Source organism: Dunckerocampus dactyliophorus, chromosome 7 (genome assembly GCF_027744805.1).
Source record: "Dunckerocampus dactyliophorus isolate RoL2022-P2 chromosome 7, RoL_Ddac_1.1, whole genome shotgun sequence".
NCBI lineage: Eukaryota > Metazoa > Chordata > Actinopteri > Syngnathiformes > Syngnathidae > Dunckerocampus > Dunckerocampus dactyliophorus.
Genome location: NC_072825.1, coordinates 7,759,172 through 7,784,575, shown reverse-complemented (window position 1 = coordinate 7,784,575; position 25,404 = coordinate 7,759,172). Strand labels below are relative to the sequence as shown.

General features: G+C 44.5%; 1 protein-coding gene across 2 annotated transcripts; it reads left to right on the top strand.

Annotated features, from left to right (window-relative positions):
* Positions 1-2,668: 2,668 nt before the first annotated feature.
* megf8 (multiple EGF-like-domains 8) lies at positions 2,669-25,364 on the top strand. 2 transcript variants are annotated; one of them, XM_054782561.1, is made up of 43 exons: positions 2,669-3,101; positions 3,645-3,840; positions 5,595-5,758; positions 5,846-6,055; positions 6,121-6,301; positions 6,387-6,475; positions 7,219-7,432; positions 7,538-7,721; positions 8,707-8,852; positions 8,927-9,037; positions 9,116-9,267; positions 9,357-9,458; positions 9,545-9,692; positions 11,025-11,188; positions 11,432-11,635; positions 11,717-11,914; positions 12,008-12,268; positions 12,590-12,708; positions 12,813-12,944; positions 13,035-13,148; positions 13,241-13,324; positions 13,729-13,974; positions 14,060-14,244; positions 15,052-15,265; positions 15,340-15,586; positions 15,902-16,034; positions 16,109-16,359; positions 16,446-16,556; positions 16,632-16,750; positions 17,423-17,645; positions 17,722-18,057; positions 18,127-18,262; positions 18,336-18,567; positions 18,951-19,077; positions 19,161-19,371; positions 19,457-19,671; positions 19,744-19,939; positions 20,597-20,765; positions 20,880-21,072; positions 21,160-21,330; positions 21,407-21,537; positions 21,704-21,836; positions 22,618-25,364. In XM_054782561.1, exons 1-43 carry the CDS (start codon positions 3,078-3,080, stop codon positions 24,112-24,114), a joined length of 8,673 nt encoding a protein of 2,890 aa, XP_054638536.1. In that variant the 5' UTR covers positions 2,669-3,077; the 3' UTR covers positions 24,115-25,364. The 2 variants fall into 2 exon arrangements, with proteins under 2 accessions (XP_054638536.1, XP_054638537.1); XM_054782562.1 differs by lacking the exons at positions 2,669-3,101; positions 3,645-3,840 and having other exon boundaries at positions 5,610-5,758; positions 6,165-6,301.
* The last annotated feature ends 40 nt before the right edge of the window (positions 25,365-25,404 follow it).

Below are 25,404 nucleotides of genomic sequence, written 5' to 3'. Positions count from 1 at the left end.
CAATTGGTTCACCCCAAATGTTTTAACCTTACGTCATGTCACTGTGCATGAAGGCCAACTGCCTTCATGCATAGTCTAGAACAGGTTTGGATTAGTAAAAAAAAAATATATATATATGCACTTTATGGTTCATGGTTCATGGTTTTAATTCATCTTGAACATGCATACAAGTCAAACAGTTGCACATCACACAATACAGTTCACAGTTTTGCATGTCCAAAAAGGAGTAGGAAGAAGCAAAGCTTATTTAATCCTACCCCTCATCAGTTTTACATCAATTGCAATACATTTATTCACCTCTTGTTCTTCCAGGTATGCTTTGTAAGGCTACATGGCAATGTAGTGCGATCATAACCAAGGTTTTCACTTACTAAAAGGAAGCTACAGCATAATGATAACTGATAGAATGATTGAAGAAGTGTTTGATTGATAATGAATGAGTACAGACCATGTACTCACCACAATGAAGAGTTAATAGTCAGTATAGTAGTGGTTAGATGTTGTATTGTAAGTACACAGTGGTTCAGGTCTCTTCTTCTTTGTATTTTGTGAACATCAACTGCTTGTACTTTTTTTTAAAATCGCTCATTGTTGTGCATTGTTTGAGTTCCTCACTCAATCCATTCCACAACTTGATTCCACATACAGAAATGCTGAAAGTTTTCAGTGTTGTCCGTGCATATAGGTGTTTCAGGTTAAATTTTCCTCTCAGATCATATTTCTCCTCTCTTGTTGATAAGAATTGTTTTACATTTTTCGGTAGAAGGTTATTGTTTGCTTTATGCATAATTTTAGCCGTCTGAAGGTTTACTAGATCTTTAAGTTAGCATATGCACACAAGACTGGCTTGGTTGTCTTTTGTTGAAAGGCATAATACATATAGTAAGAGTGTTTTCATCAATTCCAATCTCACTTTATTAAGTCTAACTTTATCTAAAAATGATGTGAATGAACGAACACTGAGTGTGTCAGTTCTCGCAACCATGTCACTGGATCAGTTGGTTGCTTCCAGTGGACATTAATTTAATGTAAACCCTTTGACGCCATCTGCAGGATGAGAGGAAAAATGGGAAATTTTACACCCAAAAAAATATTCATGAAATGAAATATCTCACGAATGAACAGCGGCGGAGCTGGTCACTCTCCGGCCACCCCACTGGCCAAGACATTTCAGTTCTCAACTTATTGCCACCTCTATGTGCTCTCACCTTGGCCACCCCAATTAAAAATGACTGGCTCCACCACTGCGGATAACACGTGTCTGTGTGTGCGTGTGTGTGTGTGTGTGTGTGTGTGTGTAAAATGAAATTGTATGATGTTTTTCAAAACACTATCAGTATACCGTAATACAAAACTATGTCTGTGTAAATAACCCTTTTGATGTGGCTATTGTCTGTGTTTTCTATGCAACTTTATCTTGTTGTACATTCTTGTGCTTTAGCATTTACCCAAATAAGCCAAACGTGCCATCAAACAAACAATACAAAATAAATACAAAACGTTATACAGTATTATGTCTTTATGTCACATTTTTATTATTGTATTGTTGGTTGTTGTTTTTGTTTTACATTATCGTATATCAGCCTTTACACAATATTATGTAATTTAATTTAATTAATGTCATAAAAGAATTCACACATTCGCACTTCTGTTATAATATCAAATTCTATTTTACGTTTGGTGGTTAGCATGTTGGCCACACAGACGGGAGATCTGGAAGCAGGAGCGCCGTGAAGGGGGGAAAAGTTAGAACAATTTCAAGGGACCATGACTGACAAGTGCCCCAGTAAATAGGTAAATAATTTTGCTACCTGGTTGTGATTCCTTTTTAATACTGCGAGAAAACGATTCAAACAAATATCCACATTGACCAAAAGTAAACTTCCACATTGACCTACCACCCCCCATAGCTACATGAAATGGTTTGGTCCAATAACATGGTTCGAATCTCCATTGGACATCTCTGAGTGGAGTTTGGATAGCCAAAAGATAGAGAATAACGTATCAAATCGTTTTTTAAGGGACGAAGGTTGCGTTCCTTGAAGGAATGGGAGAATCTCCTCGCTTTTTAATTTAAAATATAGATGTTCTGCGAGCCTCTTCATCTGCTTTGGAAACTTTGTACGCTGTGCGAATGTAGTCGCGATGTGAGTAGTAAGATGGCGTCTCTTTGGCTTCAGCGGCTTGCACGGGCGGGTGCGACGTATGAGCTATCCAGATATATAATACAGATCAGTGGTGCATATGTGGGTTTTCTACGGGCTTCCTCCCACTCTCCAAAATATGCATGTTAAGTTAATTGGCGACTCTAAATTGTCCATAGGTATGAATGTGAAAGGTTTTTTGACTCTTTGTGCCCTGCGATTGGCTGGCAACTACTCCCAAAGTCAACTGGGATAGGCTCCAGCATACCCCCTTGACCCTAATGAGGATTAAGCGGCATAGAATGTATTATTAATTTGCTATATTTTCATTCATTTACTCTGTTTAATAAATTAATTCCTATTTTTATTGCGGTATTTCAGATGTGACTCAAGTATTTCATCGACTTTATATTTATTTATATGTTTGTTTGTTTTTTAAATAATCTTGTACTATAATTTAACTGGCATAGTGTCCAGATGTGTAAAACCCATTTTGTCCATCGCCACTGGTGGGCGCTGCTGAGACGTGCCTCCCTATTGTGTTGGCAACCATTGGTGACCGCTAGCCAACACCAAAACAACGGGCATCTGCAGTCGCGTCGCCGCTTATAAAAAAAACGCCTCATTATCATTTTAACCTTATCGGTTGCATAGCGACCAAATGAGGTGAAAATAATACAATGTGTTGCTTTAATGACAAGTAGTCGTAAATAATTAATAATCCTGATTGATTTTGCAGCAGTCGATTATTGCGCATCTGGATTTGACTGAGGCTGTGCTAACTAGCTAGCTCGATAGCCAGCCGATCGTCGTTGTCAGCTAACCGGTGGCTTCCTCTAGCCAGTGGCTAATTTAGCTTAGCTTAGCTTTTCCAACATACTCTTGGTTCATGCAGCAGCGGGACAAAGATATTGCCAGAAAATGTAAATAGTTATGGAGCCAGAGAGACGGGAATTGGTAAGTATGTTTGCAAATGTCCACAACTAGAGACAGCTAACGGGCTAAGGGTGTTAACAACGGTACTGGGGTTAGCATGGGGTAGCCTAGCAGCCCTTTAAATTTAGCTTTGATTTTATTTTATTATCGTGACACATTGTTTGTTATTTAGTTATTATGGTGTTAACATATATTTAACACGGTTTATAATGTAGTGTGAGTTTTCCCTTTAAATGTACTTGAATGTTTGCTGTAACGCGAGTGGGCTAGTGCAAAGCTAGCAGCCTTACTGCTAATACACAAATTAAGCGTTTTTTAGTCTATTTCTAAGAATACTGTTTGTCATTATTTCGGTGTTAAATAATACAATACCAATATGCCGACTCTCGAGTGTCTTGCACAACAGTGGAAGATTGTAGAGGTTGCTACAAAGAAAACAGGCACCACCCAACAGTCTTAATGATCCCACAGTTATGGTGCATAGAGTAGATAGGGGTTGGGCATTGTTATATACGTTATAAATGAAACAAATACATGTCTGTTATCTTATTTTCAAACATCCAGGCAGTGCCAGTAATGGCCTCCCCCCTCCCCGTCTTCTCCTTCCTCCTTGTGGTGCTTGTGCTGTTGGCCAAGTTGCCACCTTGCCAGGCGGGCGACTGCAAGGGGCACCGGCAGGTTTTGAGGGGACCACCAGGCTACGTCACAGATGGACCAGGGAACTACTCTGTCAATGGCAACTGCGAGTGGCTTATCAAAGGTATTTTTTTTTACACGTCACATCGTATGTGGCAGTGCCCCGCTTTGCTTGGGTTTGTGTAAAAGGCAAAGGCAGACAAATACCGCGACTTCTGTTACGTATGTAATGTGGCCCTTTTTCTGCGCTACGTTTGTCTCACATTTTTCCCCAACGCTATTAAAGCCAGGTTTATTGCACCTTGTATCCCTGTTACTGTTCTATATAAGTGGCACCAACACAAAATATTGAAACATCCGTAAAGTTACAGTAATTGTGTTACCACATGACTTACAAATGTAAAAATAAGCTAGCCACTACAGATTTGGAGCTTCGGTGCTTCAGTGAAAAGCGACATTAGCGACATCTGGTGCAAGAGTGAAGTCAAAGCAATCCATGTCACTAACTGGAGTGAAACACAGGTGGCCATTACAAACGCACAAACAATCTTGCCAATGCTCTCATTACAGTTCAATAGCTGGGGGTTATTATAACCTGTCAACGTAATGACAGCCAACAAATCCATTTCTAACCGTCCCCTCGCTACATTGTGGTTCACGTTTTGCGGACTCGCTGTTTCGCTTTTTTTTTTTTTGTGTGTGTGCAATTGTATTTTTTTTTGTTGTTTGTTTTTTTTTTTTACAGCGCATGAACGCTTTTACAGGCCGAGCCTGGCCCTTTAAGAAGAATTGCACTGTGGGAAGTTGAGTGCTGTAGTTCTGTGCTTTAGCAGGAGGCAGTGGTGTTTCTCTATTCTCTCTCGTCTGTCTTCTGTGTCCTGATTGGTTGTAGACCATTGTCAATCAGTCTCCTTCGTGCAGTCTCCTGTTGTGCTCATGGCGACCAAACTCGCTAACCCTGTGATCTGCTTACTGTAAATAAATAAATAATACTGTAAACAATAGAGGAAACGGAAGAAGCTGGCATGTGAGTAAAAGACGACGATAGGAGCAATATGTTTTAGCAAGGATACAAAAACGACGAAGCACGGTCAGAGGAGTGAAATTGGCGTGAGTCACTTAGTAATTTCTCGTAGGTTGGTCATAAAAATTCCAACAAAATTTGAACTTTGAGAGTGTTTAAACAAGAGAGAAATGTGAGGAAATGTTAATGCCTGTCTGAGAAAAGTGTATAAAGTGTACGGTGTGAGGTTTCACAGCCCTGAAAACAAATATAATAATTGTAAAAAAATAAAGTTTTCACTTATTGCGAGCTATTTTGGGAACCTGTCCCCTGTGATAAACGAGGGAACACTGTATACACACACGTCTGTCTTGACAGGATTGTGCACATCTTTTTGTGTAAGTGTCATAAAAAGCAAAGCAGTTAATACTTGTTTGCTGAAATGAAATACTGTTAGGTGCGCTACATTTTCTTAAGAGACATATTGATATTGGATCACCCGAAAGTGAGTACACCCTTGACATTTCATCTACAATTTGTATGACAGTATATATTCTCAAGGGCCAATACTGTAGAAAGTAAACTCGGCTATACTTTAGAATTTGCAGCTTGAATAGCCGCATATATTTATTATCCACTGAAAATATGTCAACACACAGCCGTTATTGTTTAAATAGACGGCAACATAAGCGAGTAGTATGATAATTGTCTTGCCTACAGTCTAGTGTGGCGGTAGCATCATCTGGGGCTGCATCAGTGCTTTGCCGCAACAGGGGAGCTGCGGTTCAAGCTCTGTGAATTCCAACATGTACTGCGACATTTGCAGATGTGAGTGCTTCTTTGAGTCTAACTGGTGCATCTTTTATATTTTCCAGCACCCAGCAACAGCCATCGCATTGTGTTGAATTTCACCTTCATGGACACAGAGTGCACCTACGATTACCTGTTTGTGTACGACGGAGACTCCTATCAAAGCCCCCTGCTGGCTAGCCTGAGTGGCAACACCCTGCCGCAGCCCATAGAGGCCAAGTCTGGAAAGGTCCTTATTGATATTACTTACCAGCTAAAGGAATGGAATGCACGTGTGTTGAATTTGGATCCTAACGCTTCTCTTGCTGTTTTCCAGATGCTGCTGCATCTCTTCAGCGACGCCAACTACAACCTCCTGGGCTTCAACGCCACCTACACCTTCTCCCTGTGTCCCGGAGCGTGCAGTGGTCATGGCCGCTGCAATTCGTCCACACACAAGTGCCACTGCCATCAGGGTTGGGGCGGGGCGGCTTGCGCGGCGCCCCTGTGCTCCCACGCCTGTTCCGCGCACGGCCAGTGTGACAAGGTTTGAATTCACACCTGAAGCGAATACGTGACTGTGTCTTTATCGCGTCGCTTTGTCATTTTCAGAAAGGAGAGCGCTGCCTTTGTAACCCGGGTTTCTTGGGTCGCAGTTGTCAGCTGGGTCTCCATGACGACAGCGGGGCAGGGCAGTGGTGGCGTGTCAGTCAGGGGGACCCCTACATGTCGCCCAGGACTGGCTCTGCTGGCGTGTACCTATCCTCCACTGGGGCATTGTACTTGTTTGGAGGTGAGGGTCATGTTTAATATGCAGAATTTGACATGTTTTCTTTGCAATTGGAAAGTTCTTGCTGATATTTGATGGCTGCTCCCAGGGTTCGACCTGAATAGAGCGCTTGGCGACTTGAACAAATACAACTTCACGTCCAACCAGTGGGAGAGCAGGTCTTATGGTCACTCACCTGTAAGTAATATGAGGTTGCTCGCACTCTCTTACACTTATTGTTATTGCTATCTTCTCATTTACTATATTTATGAGCTTTGTATTGAGCTATTTTTGTAGTAAGGTGACTTTCTGTTCCTGAAACTAAAGAATCATTAGCAAGGTTAGTTGCGATGCCTTGATGCAACCACCAGAGGGTGAGAGTAATTCAGGCCCTACTAGTTTGCTGCCAAAATGAGCTGCAGCACAGATTGAAAACGGACATAAAAGCACATGTCATTTTGTGGCCAGTACTTCACAAATCAATATTGCCCCACCATAAATGGCTTACTTTCTCAAGGCTGGAAGTGAGTGCATCAGTGCATTAAAAAATAAATCAAGGACAGCAATTCAAAATTAATATTACGTGTGTGAAATTGCCTTTTATTTATTTAAACATGGCATTTAATATCCACATTTAAAAAGTATGTATTTAGCACACAAATAACTGCAGAAAGATTAGCATTCTTTAGTGTATGTATGTACATATATGTATATTTTTTTTTCCTTACTATATTAATAGATGTTTTTTTGTTACTTAAAAAAAATGTAATTAAATGTGAATTGTTATACTTTAAACTAATTACTATTTAATTTAATACAATTTTTAATTACTTTTTTGAAGGCCCAACTCTACTGTCTGCAGTTTTACAAGACAGTAAATAAAAAAAAAAAAGGTGTTTTCAGGTTCTGTAAATATATTCATCCTCTCTCTGTGCTGACAGCTAGCCCGCCATTCCCACACCGCTGTAGAGTGGGCGGGAAACATGGTCATTTTTGGTGGGGAGCTGGCTAATGGCTCGCTGGCAGGCGATGTCTGGATGTATCGCCCCCTGCAGGATGACTGGCAGCAGCTCGGCTTTTCACACACCAACGGCGCTCTCAAACTGGCCAATCATGCAGCAGCTGTAGTGGACAGTTACCTCTATGTGTTTGGAGGTGGGATTTATTTTTATTCTTTTACATCATGTGCTGTATAATCACTGAGAAAACATATGTAACCTCAGTACCTTCTGATGTTTTTCCCTTCTCTTTGCATCCCAGGTCGCACAGAGGAGGACATGTTTTCCTCCTCCCTCTATCGGTTCAGCCTGAGGGGCTCTGGGCGGTGGGAGACCATTCAGCCCACTGGTGGGAAGCCCCCGGCCACCGCTGGTCACTCCATGGTGTTCCACAGCCCCTCCAGGACACTGTTGGTGTACGGCGGTCACCGACCGACCACTGCAAGGTATACAACCTAATGTACAGAGAGAAATATATTGTGTTAGCATAATAATACTTCATATTGCTGTGGATGCAAATAGTCATAAACGTATCCAACTATATTAAGTTACAGGGAAAAACATTTCCAAGCAAAACCACTTTATAACAGAAGGCTGAAATGTACAGTGGTGTGAAAAAGTGTTTGCCCCCTTCCTGATTTCTTACTTTTGTGCACGTTTTGTCACACTTAAATGTTTCAGATCATCAAACAAATTTAAATACACTCCTGATTAAAATCTTAAGACCAGTTGAAAAATTTTGCACGTTTGGATCTTAATGAGCTTTTAAATAGAGCTACAATATGCAAAAGCGAGAAGGGGGAGTGAGACAAAAAGCAAAATTAAATTGAAATAGGCTGTTTAACAGCTGATCAAAAGTTGAAGACCACAGGCTATAAAAGCCAAAATCTGCTCCAAATTTAAATTTTCTGTGCAATGACAACCGAAATGAAATAAAAAATCACTTTTTCACACAGGGCCATGTAGGTTTGGATTTTTTTTTCCCTTAAGAAAAATGTTAATTTTAAAAACTTCATTTTGACTTGGCTCACGGGACGAAGTGGGGGAAGTCACCGTTGATGCACTACACTGCTGATGGGGATGTAATACAACTTCATGTCAAAACATCCAAACCCTTTAAGAAATGAGCATGTGATCAAAGAGACCCACATTTTCCTTTTCACTCTCTCATGCACTCTAAATCATTTCTAGAGTTATAAAATCAAGTTGATATATGTAATGGGTTTTCATATTTCAGAAATAACATCCTATCTCCAATTATCACCTACTTCCAATTGACATTCAGTCCTCTTAGTGTTTTTTTTAGGTGTATAGACACCCCAGCTGTTTTTTTGTCTCTTGTTTACAACACTATCGCTGATTCTAATCATTTTGAGCCAGTGAGAGTGAAAGTGCTGTGAAACTGTGCTCCCAACAAACAATTTATCCCAGGTTTAGCGTGAGGGTGAACAACACCGACGTATTCCATGTGGACCAGCGATTCTGGACTTCGTTCCGTTCCCGTTACCCGGCAACTGGCCCCAGAGAGAGAGCCTTCCACTCGGCTACCGTCATTGGAAATTACATGGTGGTCTACGGTGAGCAGAGGGACCGATCTGTGCATGAATTGTTGTCGTGTGTGTTGGCTCAAGTGATTTTTATGTTGTGGCAGGTGGGAATGTTCATATCCACTATCAAGAAGAGAAGTGCTATGACGAGGAGATCTTCTTTTACCATTTGGGCTGTCACCAGTGGGTGTCTGCAGGGGACAGATGGTCTCTGAGTGAGTTGCTGGTCTTTTCATTGGCGTCTTTTGTCTGGTTCTTGGGTCACATGCTAAGCCTATACTTTACTTTTGAAGATGGGGAATCTGTAAAGGGGCGCTACTCCCACGTTGCAGCTGTAATGGAGGGACGAGTGCTACTGGTCGCAGGGGGTTACAGTGGCGTTGCCCTTGGAGACCTGGTGGCTTTCAAAATGCCACTGTTTGTCAGTAGCAATGAGGGTGATAGGGTGAGACAAAGTGTCATACAGTTGCCTTCAAAGATTACTTTGGTGAGGAAAACTACATTTTTGTGTATGTGTCTGTGTTGCCTTTCTAGGATGCTGTTTGCGCTGAGGCCCTGGATGAAAGCATGTGTCTGAAGAACCCAGAATGCAGCTGGTGCGAGGGCCGCTGTCGAGAATATCAGGCCACTGATCCGGTAACATTGTAGAAACCCATAATCACACACACTCCAATGCATTGTCAGAATGACTGCAGCAACTCGTCGCCTTCTACTGTTGACAGTGTGGCAGTACCGGATGTCTGGGCCTGGCACGCTTCCTGTCTGACTGTCAATCCTGCCTGGTGTTCAGTGGCACCCCACCCTCACTGGCCCGTGCTCCTGGCGAGTTCGGCTGGTGTGTGCAGAATGAGTCCTGCCTCCCGGTATCAGGTGAGACCCAGGGAGGGAGGAAGGAGGAGGGGCGGCAGCAGTAGCCACAAACCAGGGCTGCGCATCAGACTGAAGGAAAGATGTTGGGAGCTGACATGGGAGGGACTAGACTTGTGTTTGGCGTGTGTCAGAGATGAAACAGTTTGTGTTCCTTCTTGGTGTCAAGGAGGGGCTCCTCAAATGGACCAAGATACTCCAGAGCTTTTAGTAAGCCCTACCATGTAAACATCGTTTTGTGTGAGCCTTGTCCACGCCTGTCTTTTTACATAAACACTAATTGTCCAATGTAACAATACCATATATCATAATCATATATACAGTATATGTAATTAAGGAGTGGGACAGGAGGACCCAATTGTTAGCAACACTAGCATAGCTACGCTTGCTACACTGCTAACATTACACTCACATTTGAACAGCAACATCATACGAGGTTAGCCTATTCGCTCCAGAAAAACAAAATGATCAAACTGACTGCTCCCACATATGTAGCTGACTGATATTTGGCAGTGCTTTATTTTGTGTGTAGCGAACCCTGCCTTTTTTTTTTTTTTTTTATAAAAACTCTGAAATAAAGCGGTAGGCGTATGCACACGGAGGGCTAATCTAACTATGCGTAGGTCACATCATAACCATGCATGAGAAACGATTTTTTTTATTCATGACATGAAAATCCAGGACATCAAAAGCAACCGTTTCAGCATCTATTCTCTCAAAAGTGGAGCAAACAAGTGAGGGTGATAATACATAGATGACAGGCTCTAGGGATACACATTACTGTTAGAACATAATTAAAAAGTAAATTTAGCATAATACCGCACCTTTTAAACTCAAGCAGACCTTGTTATTGGAGTCTGAGTCATATAGTGGTCATCTATAGCCACGCATTTCTGGTTTAGATTGAAGTTTACTCAATCAGAACTGTCGTTTTGAGTAACTGTACAATAGAAAGATAATATGTTATCGTCTAACAACTGAGTTGATGCTTTTTAATGTAAAAGTGCCAAATTATGAGCTCCACATAATGTTGTCTATGATGTGTTGAAGAGGAGCCCTCCTATGAATGAAGTATCCTTGACACTGAGAAACCCCAACACCGGCTTGACAGTGCCCAACTGAGATTGTAGAGGTCACTCAAACCTTCATTTGAATCGCCTCTTCAATCGCAGACTCGCTCTGGTGCACGTCGCCATGTTTCACCTCTCTCTAACACCCGTTGAACATCCCCACCGCCACTCAACGCTACAATCAGGCTCAGCTGCTGTATTTTTAGATCTTACGAGGTCAGATGTGTTCCATTATGTTGCTGACCTCTCCCTCTCGGTCTCGCAGAGCGAAGTGCGTGCCGTGTGGACCAGATCTCGGGGGCGTACGGCTGGTGGGGGGAGCGTACCCGTTTCCTAACCTCCCTCCACTCCTGTCGCACCGAGAACTTTGTCCCGGGACTGCACCTGCTCACCTTCCAGCACCCCCGCAACGACTCCCAGCCTGACAAGGTACGGAGTCCCCATCTCAAGTGTACTCTCCCACCCCTCTACTTATCCGTCCTTCCTTCCTCCAGTATTGCTTTGGCACTTAACTCCTTGATTTTGCTTGTTTCCACTTTGTGCTCTTGGCTTTTTAACTTGTCTACTTTTCCCTTTTCTCTGTCTGTGTGAGGGCTTTTAAGTATTTCAGTATTTCTGTTGATGCGTCTTCACTTCCCCTTCGTCCTCCATTGTCCTCCATCCTCTCGCCAGGTGTCCATCCTTCGCAGCACCACCATCATTCTCAGCCCGACCACCGAGATGGACGTAGCCCTGCAGTTCAGGGGCTTCATCCACCCTTTATGGGGGGCCCCGCCACCAGTGCCGCCTCCCACTGAGACCGTCTCCATGTGGGCCCGCATCCAGAGGCTCCACTTTGAGGCACGAATGGCATCGGGCCCCAACTCCAGCCAACTGGTAAGCAAAAGGGGGCACGAGATATCAATTTCAAGATGTCTGTAGAATCGGCACAGGCATTGTTTTGTTGTCTCTGAGCAGGAGGTGGTGGGTCGCTGGGCGGCTCAGCAGGAGAAAGAGTTAAAGCTGCTAGGTCGCATAGATGGGAGCAGACTTTTCTCTAACCTCACCAGAGGTAACCATTACCTAGTCCAGGCTGAGGGCTACCTGAACAATTCAGGCTCAGGGCAGACCAGTGAGATGGCTCTCATCTGGAACAGAACTCTGTCTGGAGGGAGCGTGAGTCTTTTTTTTTTTTTTTTTCTGTCTGTGCATCTCCAGAACACTAAAGAGCTCCCAACTCATCTCTCATTACTCCTTTTTGAACTCTAGGAAATCTCCTTCTTGTTCCTGGAGCCCTATCGCTCAGGTTCCTGTTCAGGGTACATGTCGTGTCTGGCCTGTCTGTCAGACCAGTCTTGCGGCTGGTGCCCGACTCTGTCCCGCTGTCTGCTTCGGGACAGCCCTGAACTTGAGCCCTGCCCCGAAGGGGAGCTGGCCGAAGGAAAGGGGGAGGCTCAGCGCCATCTACTGCTGGCACCCCAGCACTGCACTCTGTGTGAGGAGTACAGAGACTGCTCGGCTTGTACTCAGGTATGCATTTCATTTTATTGTGCCATAAAATAAAGCCATCATGTTCTGCAAATAAAATCCAAAAAGTTTATAAGCAGAAAGTCATAATTTTACAAATATAGGCTCATAATATGACAAAAAAAAACATGTAAAAGAATATTTTACAAATATAAAGTACTGTAATAATACTACTTGTATCACAAACAATGATATATACCAATGCCAATATTTTGGCAAAGTAAGTACCGGTATTTCATGTACAATACAATGGACACTTGCTGTGTTGGCTAGATAATTTAATTTCTGCTATATTTCCGACTCATCCATTGCATTGGTCTGCAGGACCTTTATTGCGAGTGGCAGATCAACTCCAGCAAGAAAGGAGACTACCAGTGCAGCAGGAGAGGCAGACTGGACGGCTCGATACGCCATCCGTTGGGGTGTCCCAGAGTCTGCAACCAGTGAGTTGAGAAACATTGTCTTCATAGAGGGAGAAAAGGTTTTTTTACAACACAATACAGTATTTTTTTTGTGCAAAAACAGTTTTTTTCTGTGCTCCTCCAAGGCGGAAGACGTGTGGCGAGTGTCTGTCTAACTCTAGTCAGTGTGCTTGGTGTGAGTCGGCCCAGGCTTGCTTCTATTTTGCTGCCTACCTCACTAAATACCCCTATGGGGAGTGCAGGGACTGGTATGACAGGTAATAAGTATACAATATTTCTTTCATGTTTTTGTTTCTCTTCCTTAGTCTTGTTCCAAATATATCATGTTCTTTTTCCTTATTTGTCAGTGTGCATTCCATTCCACAATGTAAGCAATGCTCGGCTTTAAACACGTGCACAGACTGCCTGCGAACATTCCAGTGCGGCTGGTGCGGAGACTACAATAATCCCACAATTGGGAAGTGAGTACTGAAGACACAAAGAATCCTAATGGACGTTCATAGTTTCACACAATTATACATTTGTTTTCTGTTCTGGTGCTGTTGTTTTTCAGATGTCTGAGGGGAGATTGGGCTGGAATGGATGACCCCTCTGTGTTTAACTGCAGTGTGGCTGTAGCTGAAGCTCGAGCTGCTAAGTAAGTACAACACCACTAGGGAGGCACAATTCTGACAAAAGATATTCAGGGTCATTTACTTTTCTTTGTAATATTAAGAAGATATACTGTATAAGATTAAGATTAAATATTAATATGTAAGAAATACTATTATTATTATTATTACTATTACAATCCTCATTTTCTTGTTCTGCTTAAAAGGAATTTACACTGGTCTTTCTTTTGTTCTTCATGGGAGGTCCCGAAAGAACGGTTGAAATCAACAGAAAGATAAAATAAACAAGTCAAAAATGACAAGTCCAAAGCATAGTCAATTAATTAATGCAAACACTGAATGTTAGCTGGCCAGGGCAGCGGAGACAAACATAACAGGTGAGTGAATATAGCTGGGTTTAAACCCAGTGCCTCATCTTTTCCATATCCAGCCCTGAACCTCAGACGTCTGCCCCGCCTCGACCTCTGGACATGGACATCGAGATGGAGCTGGAGCACATGGAGGATGAAGAGCAAGACGCGATCTGGTCCTACCCCACCTGCCCCGATGTAGAAGAATGCCGCCTGGGTCTCCATAACTGTCACCCCTTCGCTACCTGCATCAACACCCCGACCTCTTACGAGTGCCACTGTGAGCGAGGCTACACGGGGGATGGCACTTTGCACTGCAACCAGACGTAAGAGCACTCCTCCTTTTTGTGTTGCTGATCACCTTAATCTTCATGTTTACAAATCCAGAACTAAACACTCTGTCACCTGCAGGTGCTACAATGAATGCAGAGAGGGCCAGTGCAGTGGCAGCCCACGCTTTGAGTGCGAATGCTCCCTGGGTTGGACGTCCGATCCGGCCACTCTGGTTCTGAGTGGCGTCGAATGTGATGTGGACTGCGGCTGCAACTTTCATTCCACCTGTATCACTGCTCCGGGGATCTGTGATGAATGTCAAGGTTAAACCTCAGCACGCACCTTTAGGAGACTGACAAGCAAATGCATGTCACATTTGAGCAAGACTGGTTGAAAAACATAGCTGCCATCAAGCTAAATATTTTTGCAGGGGCACAGGCGGGACTTTGCAACTAATTTTTGATAAATCATTGGCCATTTGTCTAATGCCTAGGTTCCCAAAGTGGCCCCAGGGGTATACCAATTGTGATAGCGAGTAGGCGAATAAAAATGAAAAACAAAAGTAGCACCTGACACTCACAATTACGAGTGCGCCTCACGGCGCGAGGAGAACAGCGCAGAAAGGAGCATGAATTGTTGATTGCTCAGTGTTCAACATGAGAACAATTAAGTCTGATAATTCTTTTGTGCATTAAGAGTGTTTAATCTTGAAGATTTCGTTTATATTGGTTTTCCAATCCCTGCACGGCGAAGCGGTGAAAACCTCTCACTGTGAGTGGGAATTCCCCCGAACACATACACATTTTTGAGCTGGAATTACTATAAAATTAATTAACCAATTAATTATATTTCATATTTCAAGTTAATTAAGAGGTTTATGTTTTTTTAAGTGTGCAGGAGTAAGGGGGTACATGGCTTCAGGTCAAATGTCTGAAGGGGTTACACGACTGAAAATGTTTGGTCTAATGGTGATAAAAGTTTGAGTATATCTGTATTACATTGCTGTCATGACTTCCAAAGCATTTTCACCACATCCGATAGGGGATGCCACAAATACAGTTGTGGAGGATTAGTTCTAGTTGTTTCTGTATTTGCCCTATAGACTCTTCTTTACATGTTGTCTTTTTTAGACTGGACCACAGGACCCCACTGTGAGCACTGCCGGCCAGGAAGCTTTGGCTCAGCCCTGGCTGGCGGCGGTGGCTGTGTTCCATGCGAGTGTAACGGCCACGGTGACCCGCTGCGAGGATACTGCCACAACCAGACAGGCCAGTGCTACTGCACACATAACACTCAAGGGCCACACTGTGAGTCCTGCCTGCCTGGTTACTATGGAGACCCCAGGTCAGCACATCTTTTCTCAGTCCATCCTTTGTGTTTGCATGATCTGTGTTGACATGTTTCTTTTCTCCCGATAGGAACAATGGAACGTGCTATCGGCAGTGCCAGGGCCGCTCTGTGCTGCTCTCCTCCTCTTCCTCCTCCTCCACCACTATGCCGCTGTCCTCCTCCCTGGGCTGGCGAAGTGGCACAGAGGGGAAAGGAGGACTCTCTCATTGCCTGTGGGTCCTGTCAGTGACCGAGAACCTGGGACCTTGTCTCCCCAGACAGCTGTGTCCCCCTGTCACCCTCACACTCCACCCTGACTCCCATACCCAATGTAAAGTGAGTAAGACGTGAGCATGTCAGTTTCTATGAGTCAGACTAACATTATTCAGCAACAAATGAGGCATAAAAGCATGGTAGCTGGGAATTGTTATGATGTATTGTGATGTATTAACCAAATGCTAAAAAAAGATGAACACAGTACTGTATACTGTGTTACATTGCTGTCATGTCCAAACCATAGTCAATTAATTGACCACAGTACTGTATACTGTGTTCATTTTTTAAAGCATTTTTTTAGACCAATGGCAGCATTTCTTGGCATTCACACTCAATTTTTAAGGGTTTTAGAATATTATTTTAAATTGTTTGCAGAGCTCATATGTTTATGTTTTCGACGGCCTTCCTCGTTTTCTGAATAACGGCGTCGTGCATTCGGATCACAATCTCATCGGTGCATTTTGTGGCACCACAAGGACTCAGCCTATCACGGTTGAGGCCACATCAGGTAAAACAAAACATTTGAAACTAGTCTGTCTGATCATGTCTTGACCTCACTGCGTCTCGTCATTTTCCTACCAGGTGTGATTTCAGTCTATTTTGAGGCCAACGTGTCGTCCACCAAGCCCCAAGGCTTCAATGCGTCTTTCTGGGTGCGGCGGTGTCACCACAGTTCTGACGAGGGTGATGAGGGCTCGCCTACGTGTCCAGGGGGGGCCCAGTGCCAAGGCGGGCTCTGCCAGTGCACTGCGGGGTATGGAGGACCCCACTGCGACCGACCTGTGTGCCCCCAGGACTGTGGCGTTGCAGAGGGAAGAGGAGCTTGCAATATCGTAAGCAGAGTGACGGTGTTCATTTAATTTAAGTCATTCTGGTTCTTATGAAAGAGTGTCTCATTGATACATTGTGATTCTCTCAGACCCTCGGAGTGTGTGTGTGCACAGAGAACTGGGCAGGCTCCGACTGCTCTATCCCCCGGGACTCAAACCGCCTTGTCTGGGAGACACTACTGGACACACAACTGACAGTGGTACAACATGGTTACAACAACACACAATAAAACAAAGGCACGACTTTAGCATTTAACACACTTTTTACTCCCTAGAACCAGGCACACAGGTTCCTCCACAGGATGGGCCATTCTCTTGTGTCTGGACCTCATGGCAACCTTTGGATGTATGGGGGACTCTCTCTGTCAGAGGGCATCCTGGGAAATATTTATAGGTAAGCAAACATCGCAAGATCAAATACTGTTATGTGTAAGGAATATAGTATATTTATTCAATTGCAGTGAATGACTCACCACAATTAGGTGTATGCAATTTATTTGACGTTCATACGAACGAAGGCCACTATTTGAGGAAATGCAGTACAGTTGTCCCTTGTTTATTGCGGTTAATTGGTTCCAAAACCGGCCGCATTAATTGAATTTCTGCAAAGTAGTATTCCGTATTAATAAATGGAATATTTGGCATAGTAGCTAGAGCATAGAAAACCTGTTTGTGACCTTCTAAATACGGGCTTTACCATTATTCGAGCCCTGTAGAAATGAAATAACACACCTATAGCCATCTTTACAATGATATATATACAATATAGTAGACATAATAATAGAAAATAAGTCGTCTTAGACCTAAATAAGATAAGAGACTCACACGTGAGCATTGACAGCGTACTTCTTTGGTGCTATTGTCTCATCAATGTAATGTTACTGACACTTAGACACCCGGGTAGAATACTACTCTACTGCCGCTGTGTGTCAATATGCTTTTTTTTTTTTTTTACTAAAAGTAGACCACATCCAACCACAAAACGGCGATAATTTATGAATAAATTTTTCAAAAACAACGATAGAGTGAAGGCAGATGTCTAACAGCTTTCTACATCTCGTCGTAGGTATTCAGTGTCAGAGCGCCGCTGGACCCAAATGTTGACAAGCTCAGTAGACGAGGGTTCCACACCTGTCCCTCGCTATCACCATGCTGCTGCTTTGCTGACCAGTCATGAAATGGGTGTCAGTCACAACTGCATGCTGGTGGTGGGCGGTGTCATTCAGCACTCGGTTGCCATGGACACTTGGAGTCTGAACCTCAGCAGTTTAGTCTGGAGAGAACACAAGGTTAAAAAAATGGATTGTTGTGCAATATGTAGTATTTTAACCTCAAACCAATGAAAATGTTCTCATCTTATGACAGAGCTCAGTGCTGCCCCCTGTGGCGGGCCACACACTAACAGTACGTCGGGACAACTCCGTGCTCTTAATCGGGGGTTACTCTCCGGAGAACGGCTTCAACCACCATCTGCTTGAGTTCAGCCCTCACACTGGAAACTGGACAGTTGCCCCTCACACCGGAACGCCACCTACAGGTCTATACGGCCACTCGGCTGTTTACCATGAGCAGACCGACGCTGTGTACGTGTTTGGAGGTTACCGCTTTCACGTGGAGGCCGTGGAACCCTCAGGCGAGCTTTACAGCCTGTACTACCCAAACCTCACATGGTCTCTCCTGGTGCCCTCACAGGGTAATAAGGTAAGAAGACCTTACCATGGCTAAGTCACAATGCAAGAAATATTGTCAACTATCTTCTTCTCGTTGCAGCCGCTATCTCGTTTTTTCCACGCTGCAGCCCTGATGAAAGACACCATGGTCATCGTCGGGGGACGGACAGAAGCAGAAGATTACAGCAACTCTGTGTCCTTGTACCAGATCAACTGTAACACCTGGATCCAACCAGGTAACTGCATCTTGTCTCTTCATTGTCAGATTTCCTATTTTGACCATTTCACTCTCAATCTCTTTTCGGCCAGACTCTGCCATAGGTGACCCAGTCAACCGCTCTGTGTCACTTGCCATGACGAGCTTGGGAGGTAGCCTCTTCTTGTTGGGGGGCTTCAACGGGGTCACCTTGGGGCGCCTCCTTAACTTAATGGTGCCCTCCGACCCCTGTGTGGTGATGTCCACACCAGAGACCTGCAACACTACCACTGGCAGCTGCGTTTGGTGCAGAGGGTCCTGTGCCTCTTCTGATAGTGCTGAAAGGTAATGGGACTACATGTACAGTATCTGGCTAAAGTGAGTACAGCCCTCACGTGTCAGCAAATGAAACTTGGAAATGATGTAGAATAGTCAGTGTACAGCTTGTGCAGACCATAACCTTACCATCACCATGCTTGACTGTAGGACACAATTTTCTTGCTGTTCATTCATGTTACCAGCTATTTGACAATAATGGCTGTCTGACTCATTTTCAGTGGATATTAAAGCCATACTGCTGTACAAACTTTACACGTGTTTATATTACAAGTGTTTATATTATTGTCCTTTGAGAAGATGTACTGTAATAGTGTGGGGGCCGTACTAATCCAGGTTATGTACAACCACATGAATATACTGGGCTAATTGTTTCCTTCCATTTGATTTAGAATGGGTTGCTTAACTGTCCAGTCACCGTGTTCTCCAACCCCACGTCAGCCGGATCAGTGCCGCAGACTTAAGACCTGCAGTGAATGCCTTGCCCAGCATCCCAAAACATTCTCCAGTCTGTCACAGGTTGTTCCCACCCAGTAGCGTAACTATTCCCCCAGTGGCTCCTCTGTGTTAACTCGGATGTCTTCTTGATGATACTCTTCCAGCCTGCGTTCCAATGCAAGTGGTGCACCAACTGTCCAGAAGGGGCGTGCATCAGCAGCTCTGTCAGCTGTACGTCTGAGCACGACTGTCGCATCAACCAGCGTGAGATCTTCCTCTCCAGCAACTGCACCGAAACCAGCTGCGAGGCATCGGATTGTCCCAAGTGTACAGCATCTGGCAAATGCATGTGGACGCGCCAGTTCAAACGCACAGGTACTGGCAACACTGTTGGAGGTTATTTAATTTTATTTTTTTCTTGAACCATTTACCTCATTGATCTTTTTGTCATTTCCACCAGGCGAGACGCGGCGAATCCTGAGCGTGAACCCTACATATGACTGGACCTGCTTCAGCTACGCCCTCCTCAACGTTTCACCGATGCAGGTGGAATCCTCACCACCGCTGCCATGCCCTCCCCCATGCCACACCCTCCTTAACTGCAGCCTCTGTCTGAGGTCCAGAGGCTCTGATGGGGGCTGGCAGCACTGTGTGTGGAGCATGGCTTTGCAGCAGGTAAGACGTCCACACTGGAGTTGTTTGGACTAATAGCGGAGGATACACGACTAAACTGTCATTTGTCTGCAGTGCATGAGTCCATCTTTCGTGCCACTGCGATGTGAAGCAGGCCAGTGTGGTCGTCTTCTCTCGGGTGGAGACTCATGCTCTCCCCAATGCTCCCAGCTCACCCAGTGCTCCCAGTGTATCGCCAGGCCTCAGTGCGGCTGGTGCGCCACTCAGGGAGGCAACGGGGCAGGATACTGCCTTCAAGGAGGACTTGATGGTAAGAAACATTAATGTAGCTGTAAAGGTCCCATATTTTTACATGTTTCCACAATTTTAAATAAGTCTCAGATGTCCCACAATAGTGTATTTGAAGTGCGTTTGCCAAAATCTAGACGAGATGCGGGAATTTTGATCGGTTAAAAGTGCTTTTAGTAAAACCTACTGGGAATATGCCGTTTTGTGTGTCTTCAGCTTTAATGCTAATGAGCTGTTTTTGTCTCCTGCAGAGTGTGGGTCAAAAAGAAGAGCTATTGTGCACTTTGTCCATATTTTTCATATACTCTGCACTTGTCCAGCGTAGATAGATGGCATATAGCACATACAACATAACAATAAGGAGTGGGACAGGAGGACACAAATGTTAGCAACACTAGCATAGCTATGTGAGCTAGTGCTGATCTTACACTCACATTTTAACAACAATATTATGCTCAGTTAGCCTATTCGCTGAAGAGAAACAAAATGATCAAACTTAAAGTTACCACGTCTGTAGTGGAGCATATATGGGGGAGATAATAGATTTTTCTCGTGTTTGGTGCTCATAAACGGGGTCTTGAGAGAAATATTACTGTTAGAACATCATTAAAAAGTCACTTTTGCGTACTAGAGGACCTTTTAGGAGAGACAAGGTTTAACCATTACACTGTCGTCACAGGAGTGATTGAGGGAGTCTGTCCCCTGAGAAACATCAGCTGGTCTTTCCTGCACTGTCCAGAGGAGGATGAGTGCGCCAACGGCCATCACCATTGCAACAGCACCCAGGACTGCCACGACCTCCCTCAAGGATATCACTGCACCTGTAAACAGGGTTATATACTCAGCAGGTGAGATCACCGACCAACACAAATCACCTCATTGCCTACATCTGAGGCTCCACTGTAGTATTCGAGTTAAACTGCTGTGTTTAATTGCATTACTCTACTGTCTATTCTGTGTAGTGTCAGTGGTCAGTGTGAGCCAGTGTGTGCACAAGGCTGTGTGAACGGAACATGTGTGTCCCCCGGCGTGTGCCGCTGTCACTTTGGCTTTGTGGGGGACAACTGCTCCTCTCAGTGCAGCTGTAACAAACACAGCAATTGCGCAAGTGTTGCCAAACCGGATGTTTGCCTGGAATGCCACAACAACACCATAGTAAGTAGCACTCTTAAAAGATTTGCCTACTAGTGATGTTGTCACACTCGGCAGGGTGTTGATGGTTTCACCTTCGGGCAATTTTAGGGAAAGCACTGCGAGAAGTGTAAGCCACTCTTTGTGGGTTTGGCCAAAGGGGGCGGAACCTGTCGTCCCTGCCGAGAGTTCTGCAGGGGGAACAGCGCTCTGTGTCTGTCTCGGGATGAACACAAGAAAGCTTTGGAGAATCCACGCCGCTTTCCCCTGGAACCCAACAACGTAAGTCTCATTCCTGTCTTGGTTCCTGTGTTATGCCTTGTCACGTCTCAGTCGACCATGGTCTCTCTTCCAACAGATTCACAACTGGGTGTCTGAGGGTCCCACTGAAGAGAATGCGGTGTGTGTGAGTTGCCAGAACAACAGTGTGGGCGACAAGTGTGAGAGCTGCCTCAGTGGCTTCTTCCTGCTGCAGGGGAAGTGTGAGAAGTGAGTGACAGCCATTGATGTTGTGATAAACAGTACAATGTAGCTGCTACAGTATATTTGATTACCATTACCAAAAAAATCAGATCATCATATAGCTCAGAAGAAAGTCATTGTATTAACAATTCAATATACTGTAAGTAAATAACTTAGCTCTCTTTGCGTCCAGGTGTCAGTGTAATGGCCACGCAGATACGTGCAATGAGCATGACGGCACAGGGTGTCCATGCCAGAACAACACAGAGACCTCCTCCTGCCTTAGTAGTCCTCAGAGCGACCGCAAAGACTGTTACAGACAACAAGTATGTACTGGAAAGGTTCTTATTAAATAGAATTAGAATTAAAGCTACAATGGCACCTCAGAAGCCAGAACGTAATCCCAGTTTTCGTCATTTCAGATCAAATTTTCCGATAGGTCAAGCACTTGCTTACAATCAACCTTTATTATTAATTGTACAGGCAATGTTTAAAGTAACCCTTTAACCTTCCCAACTAACAAAAATGATGAATTAGGACTAGCCCATCAAAGATGCCTGCCCACCACTTGTGTTTGCCGAGCGATACTGCCACCTAATGGTGTTTTATAGAGACTGCTGGAAATAATAAAGCTCCTGGTATTATTTCCCTGTGTTGGAGTAAGTTCCATTTCTGGTTTTAGAGTTATCACTCTTTTCTTGTTTGCCATCACTGGTAAGCTTCTATGGTGGCTTAAAAAATAGAATTCTGGAGTTTTGTTTGGCCTATTTTTCCACAAAATTGTTGAACTACAAATTGTACCACTTTTATTAACATATAAGTCTCAAATAAGGGGTTTATGAGACAACTTGAAGGTGTATTAAGCCCTTGTTTATACCAAGCAGTACAGTTCAATCTGGTTTGCAGTCAGACCCATCCTATTTGTACAGTATGACTTTTTGGTCCTGTAAAGTGTCAATTAGCACAGTGGTAATATGGTGGAAATAGACGCACTGAACTGTTTACTGTTCCAAACTGAACTGTACTACTTAGTGGAAATGAGGCTACAAGGACCTACGATGTGCGCCCATATTCATATATATTTTGCCTTTGTAAAACTCCCTACAGTGCGCAAAGTGCAAAGACTCCTTCAATGGCACACCGGTGAATGGGCGTCAGTGCTACCGCCAGTTCAACGTGGACACAGAGTGCTGCTTCGATCCCACCTCCCAGACCAACTGCTTCCATGACCCCACCATTCGCAACCTGCCCCGAGGGCGCACAGTTTTCTTTGCCGCCCAGCCAAAGTTCACCAACGTGGACATCCGGGTCACCATTGACGTCACCTTCGGCGAGGTGGAAGTGTACGTATCCAACTCGCATGACACCTTCATCGTGGACGTGGACCGCCGTACGGGCGTTCACGCCATCATGATCGAGGAGGAATCGGTGACTCGAGGGACAGCAACGGGGGTAGACAAGGATTCGCCTCCGTCTCCTATAAAAGTCTTTGCCAACGCTTCATCCGGACTTGGCGGTCCTGTCATTTCCCACAATCCATTGCAGCTTCAAGCAAAGTCTCCAGGCTCCGAGAGGGAAATAAGGGATGAGCGTGCTGAAGGCCTCATCACCTACATCACAGTGTGGAAACCACAGACAGTCCTGATTGTTCATGGGGTTCGGGACCGCGTGGTTATCACCTTCCCGCACGAGGTGCACTCGCTCAAATCCAGCCGCTTCTACATCGCTCTCAGAGGGGTGGGAACGGAGGCCAAACAGGGCGAGTCCCAAGGCCTGCTCTTCTTGCGACAGGACCAAGCCCACATTGATCTCTTTGTCTTTTTCTCTGTCTTCTTCTCCTGCTTTTTCCTTTTCCTGTCCGTCTGCGTCCTTTTGTGGAAGGTCAAGCAGTTCCTGGACTTTCGGCGGGAGCAGCGCCGGCACATCCAGGAGATGACTAAAATGGCATCCCGGCCCTTCGCCAAGCTCACCATATACTTGGAGCCGGATGAGCCTCAGCTCATCTATCTGCCATCTTCCGGTGGAGGGGTGGGAGGCAGCACTGTCTCGCTTGCACACGCCCGCTCCAGCAAGTTAGGAGGAGTGATGGTGGCCCAGAGAGGCCGCACGGGAGGCGTATCCTACAAACATGACCTCAGCTCTGGACCCACAGCCCACCATCACCATCATCTCACCCCAGGCGGGGGCAACAACGGCCAGCATTTGCCACTACACTACCTGAACACCCACCACTACGCCGGCACCACCGCTGGCACCCAGGCCTCACATCAACACCACCCATCCACGTACAGCGGCTACCAGCACATCTGCCGCTCAGATCCCTTCCTGTCTCAGCTCATGGGCTTCTCCTACTCCTCCTTCAAGGTGGGGCCAATCACCCTGGAGCCCACGGACGACGGCATGGCCGGGGTGGCCACCGTCCTTTTCCAGCTGCCCGGGGGGGTCTTGGCTCCAAATCGTGCCTGTTTGGGCTCTGCGCTGGTTACTCTGCGTCAGAACCTGCAAGAATACTGCGGCCACGGCAACGGAGGGGGTCACCCGGGGGCGGGCATCGGGCGCAAGGGCCTGATAGGGCATCAGCACCTGACCACTATGGCTATGTAGGAACCAAAATATTTCACTGTATAATCCACAGAAAGGAATTAAATTATTTGGGCTACATCTTTTGAAAGTGAAAGCAATGACAGATTTATCGTCACCTGTGGTGAGCAATTTGAACAGTTGTACATACACTGTATAATGCTTTATTAAGTGTCCTGTATCACGTATCGCTATACTGTACTTCAGTGTTTCAATCGACCAAGTCAGCTGTACTTAGAATGCACCAAAACTGCGACCAGTTACAGACTATCCACAGTTACATCACGTCTGTGTTCACTGAGGAGGTATGAAGCCTGCGCTCGCTTTGGAACCAACACATGGTTTAATGCCGCCCAATAGTGACAATCAAGCTTCCAGTTCGGACTAAAATTAAAATGAGTGCAGCATATAGCGCAACAAGTTATGGCTGAAAAAGTTATTTCTTAGTATGAGTTATCTTTCTGTTTGTGTTGCAGGCCTCTAGAAATCGTGTTTGGGGTTTTTTTGTTTTTTTTTTGCATCTCATCCACCTGTTACATGGTTAATGTTTTTTCTGCACATCTGCCTTTTTTACTTGCCTTGTCTGTGAGTCAACAGGCTTACTTTAAATACTGTACTTTTTGTGTTTTGTAACAAAAAAAAGTCATTTTATGTTGTTGCGAATTTAATAAGTGCACTCGTCCATCCAAATGAAGATATTTGCAAATGTGATGGTGTTTTCTGTATGTGTAATGTATGTCTGTTTGGCTTGTTTTGCTGGACTGCTTTAATATGGGCAAACCTGCCTGCATAGATGATTGTATTAGCTGCCGTTGAGTAAAACATCTCAAAATAATGGCTAACAATAATGGATACATACAACAAATGAAAAATGTTATTTTGCGAGTACAATGAAAATAGGATGGATTATCTTCAGAACTTCTCCTGGTGAGAGTGATTTTTAAATGAAATGAGACAGAATTACATGTTCACTGGTTGACATTTTTTATGTTTTATTTTTTTTTTGCACAGAGCCAATGAGCCCTACTTCTTAGGTGAAACACTAAAATTGAATTTTTAACAACAAAGGTTATAATCATGAACTGAATCACCCTAAAACGTTCAAGCTTAGTTAAATATGGTCTCTATTTATAACTGCATCACAAGTAAGCGTTTTTTTACATGCATTATTTTTGTACATAACTTCAAAGAAGGGAACAGTGTTGTACAGAAGATTGCATTAAGGTTACCTGTCATGAGTCGGATGAAATAATAAAAACAAGTCTGTGAATTAAGATTGTGGTGTTGGTTTTTATTGTGTTAATAGAAGAAAAA

Excerpts from the sequence above, each read along its gene's own strand:
- megf8 (XM_054782561.1), top strand. The coding sequence starts at position 3,078 with ATGGAGCCAGAGAGACGGGAATTG. Across the intron at positions 7,722-8,706 it reads CACCGACCGACCACTGCAAG|GTTTAGCGTGAGGGTGAACA; the intron begins GTATACAACCTA and ends AATTTATCCCAG. Across the intron at positions 12,945-13,034 it reads TGCAGGGACTGGTATGACAG|TGTGCATTCCATTCCACAAT; the intron begins GTAATAAGTATA and ends CTTATTTGTCAG.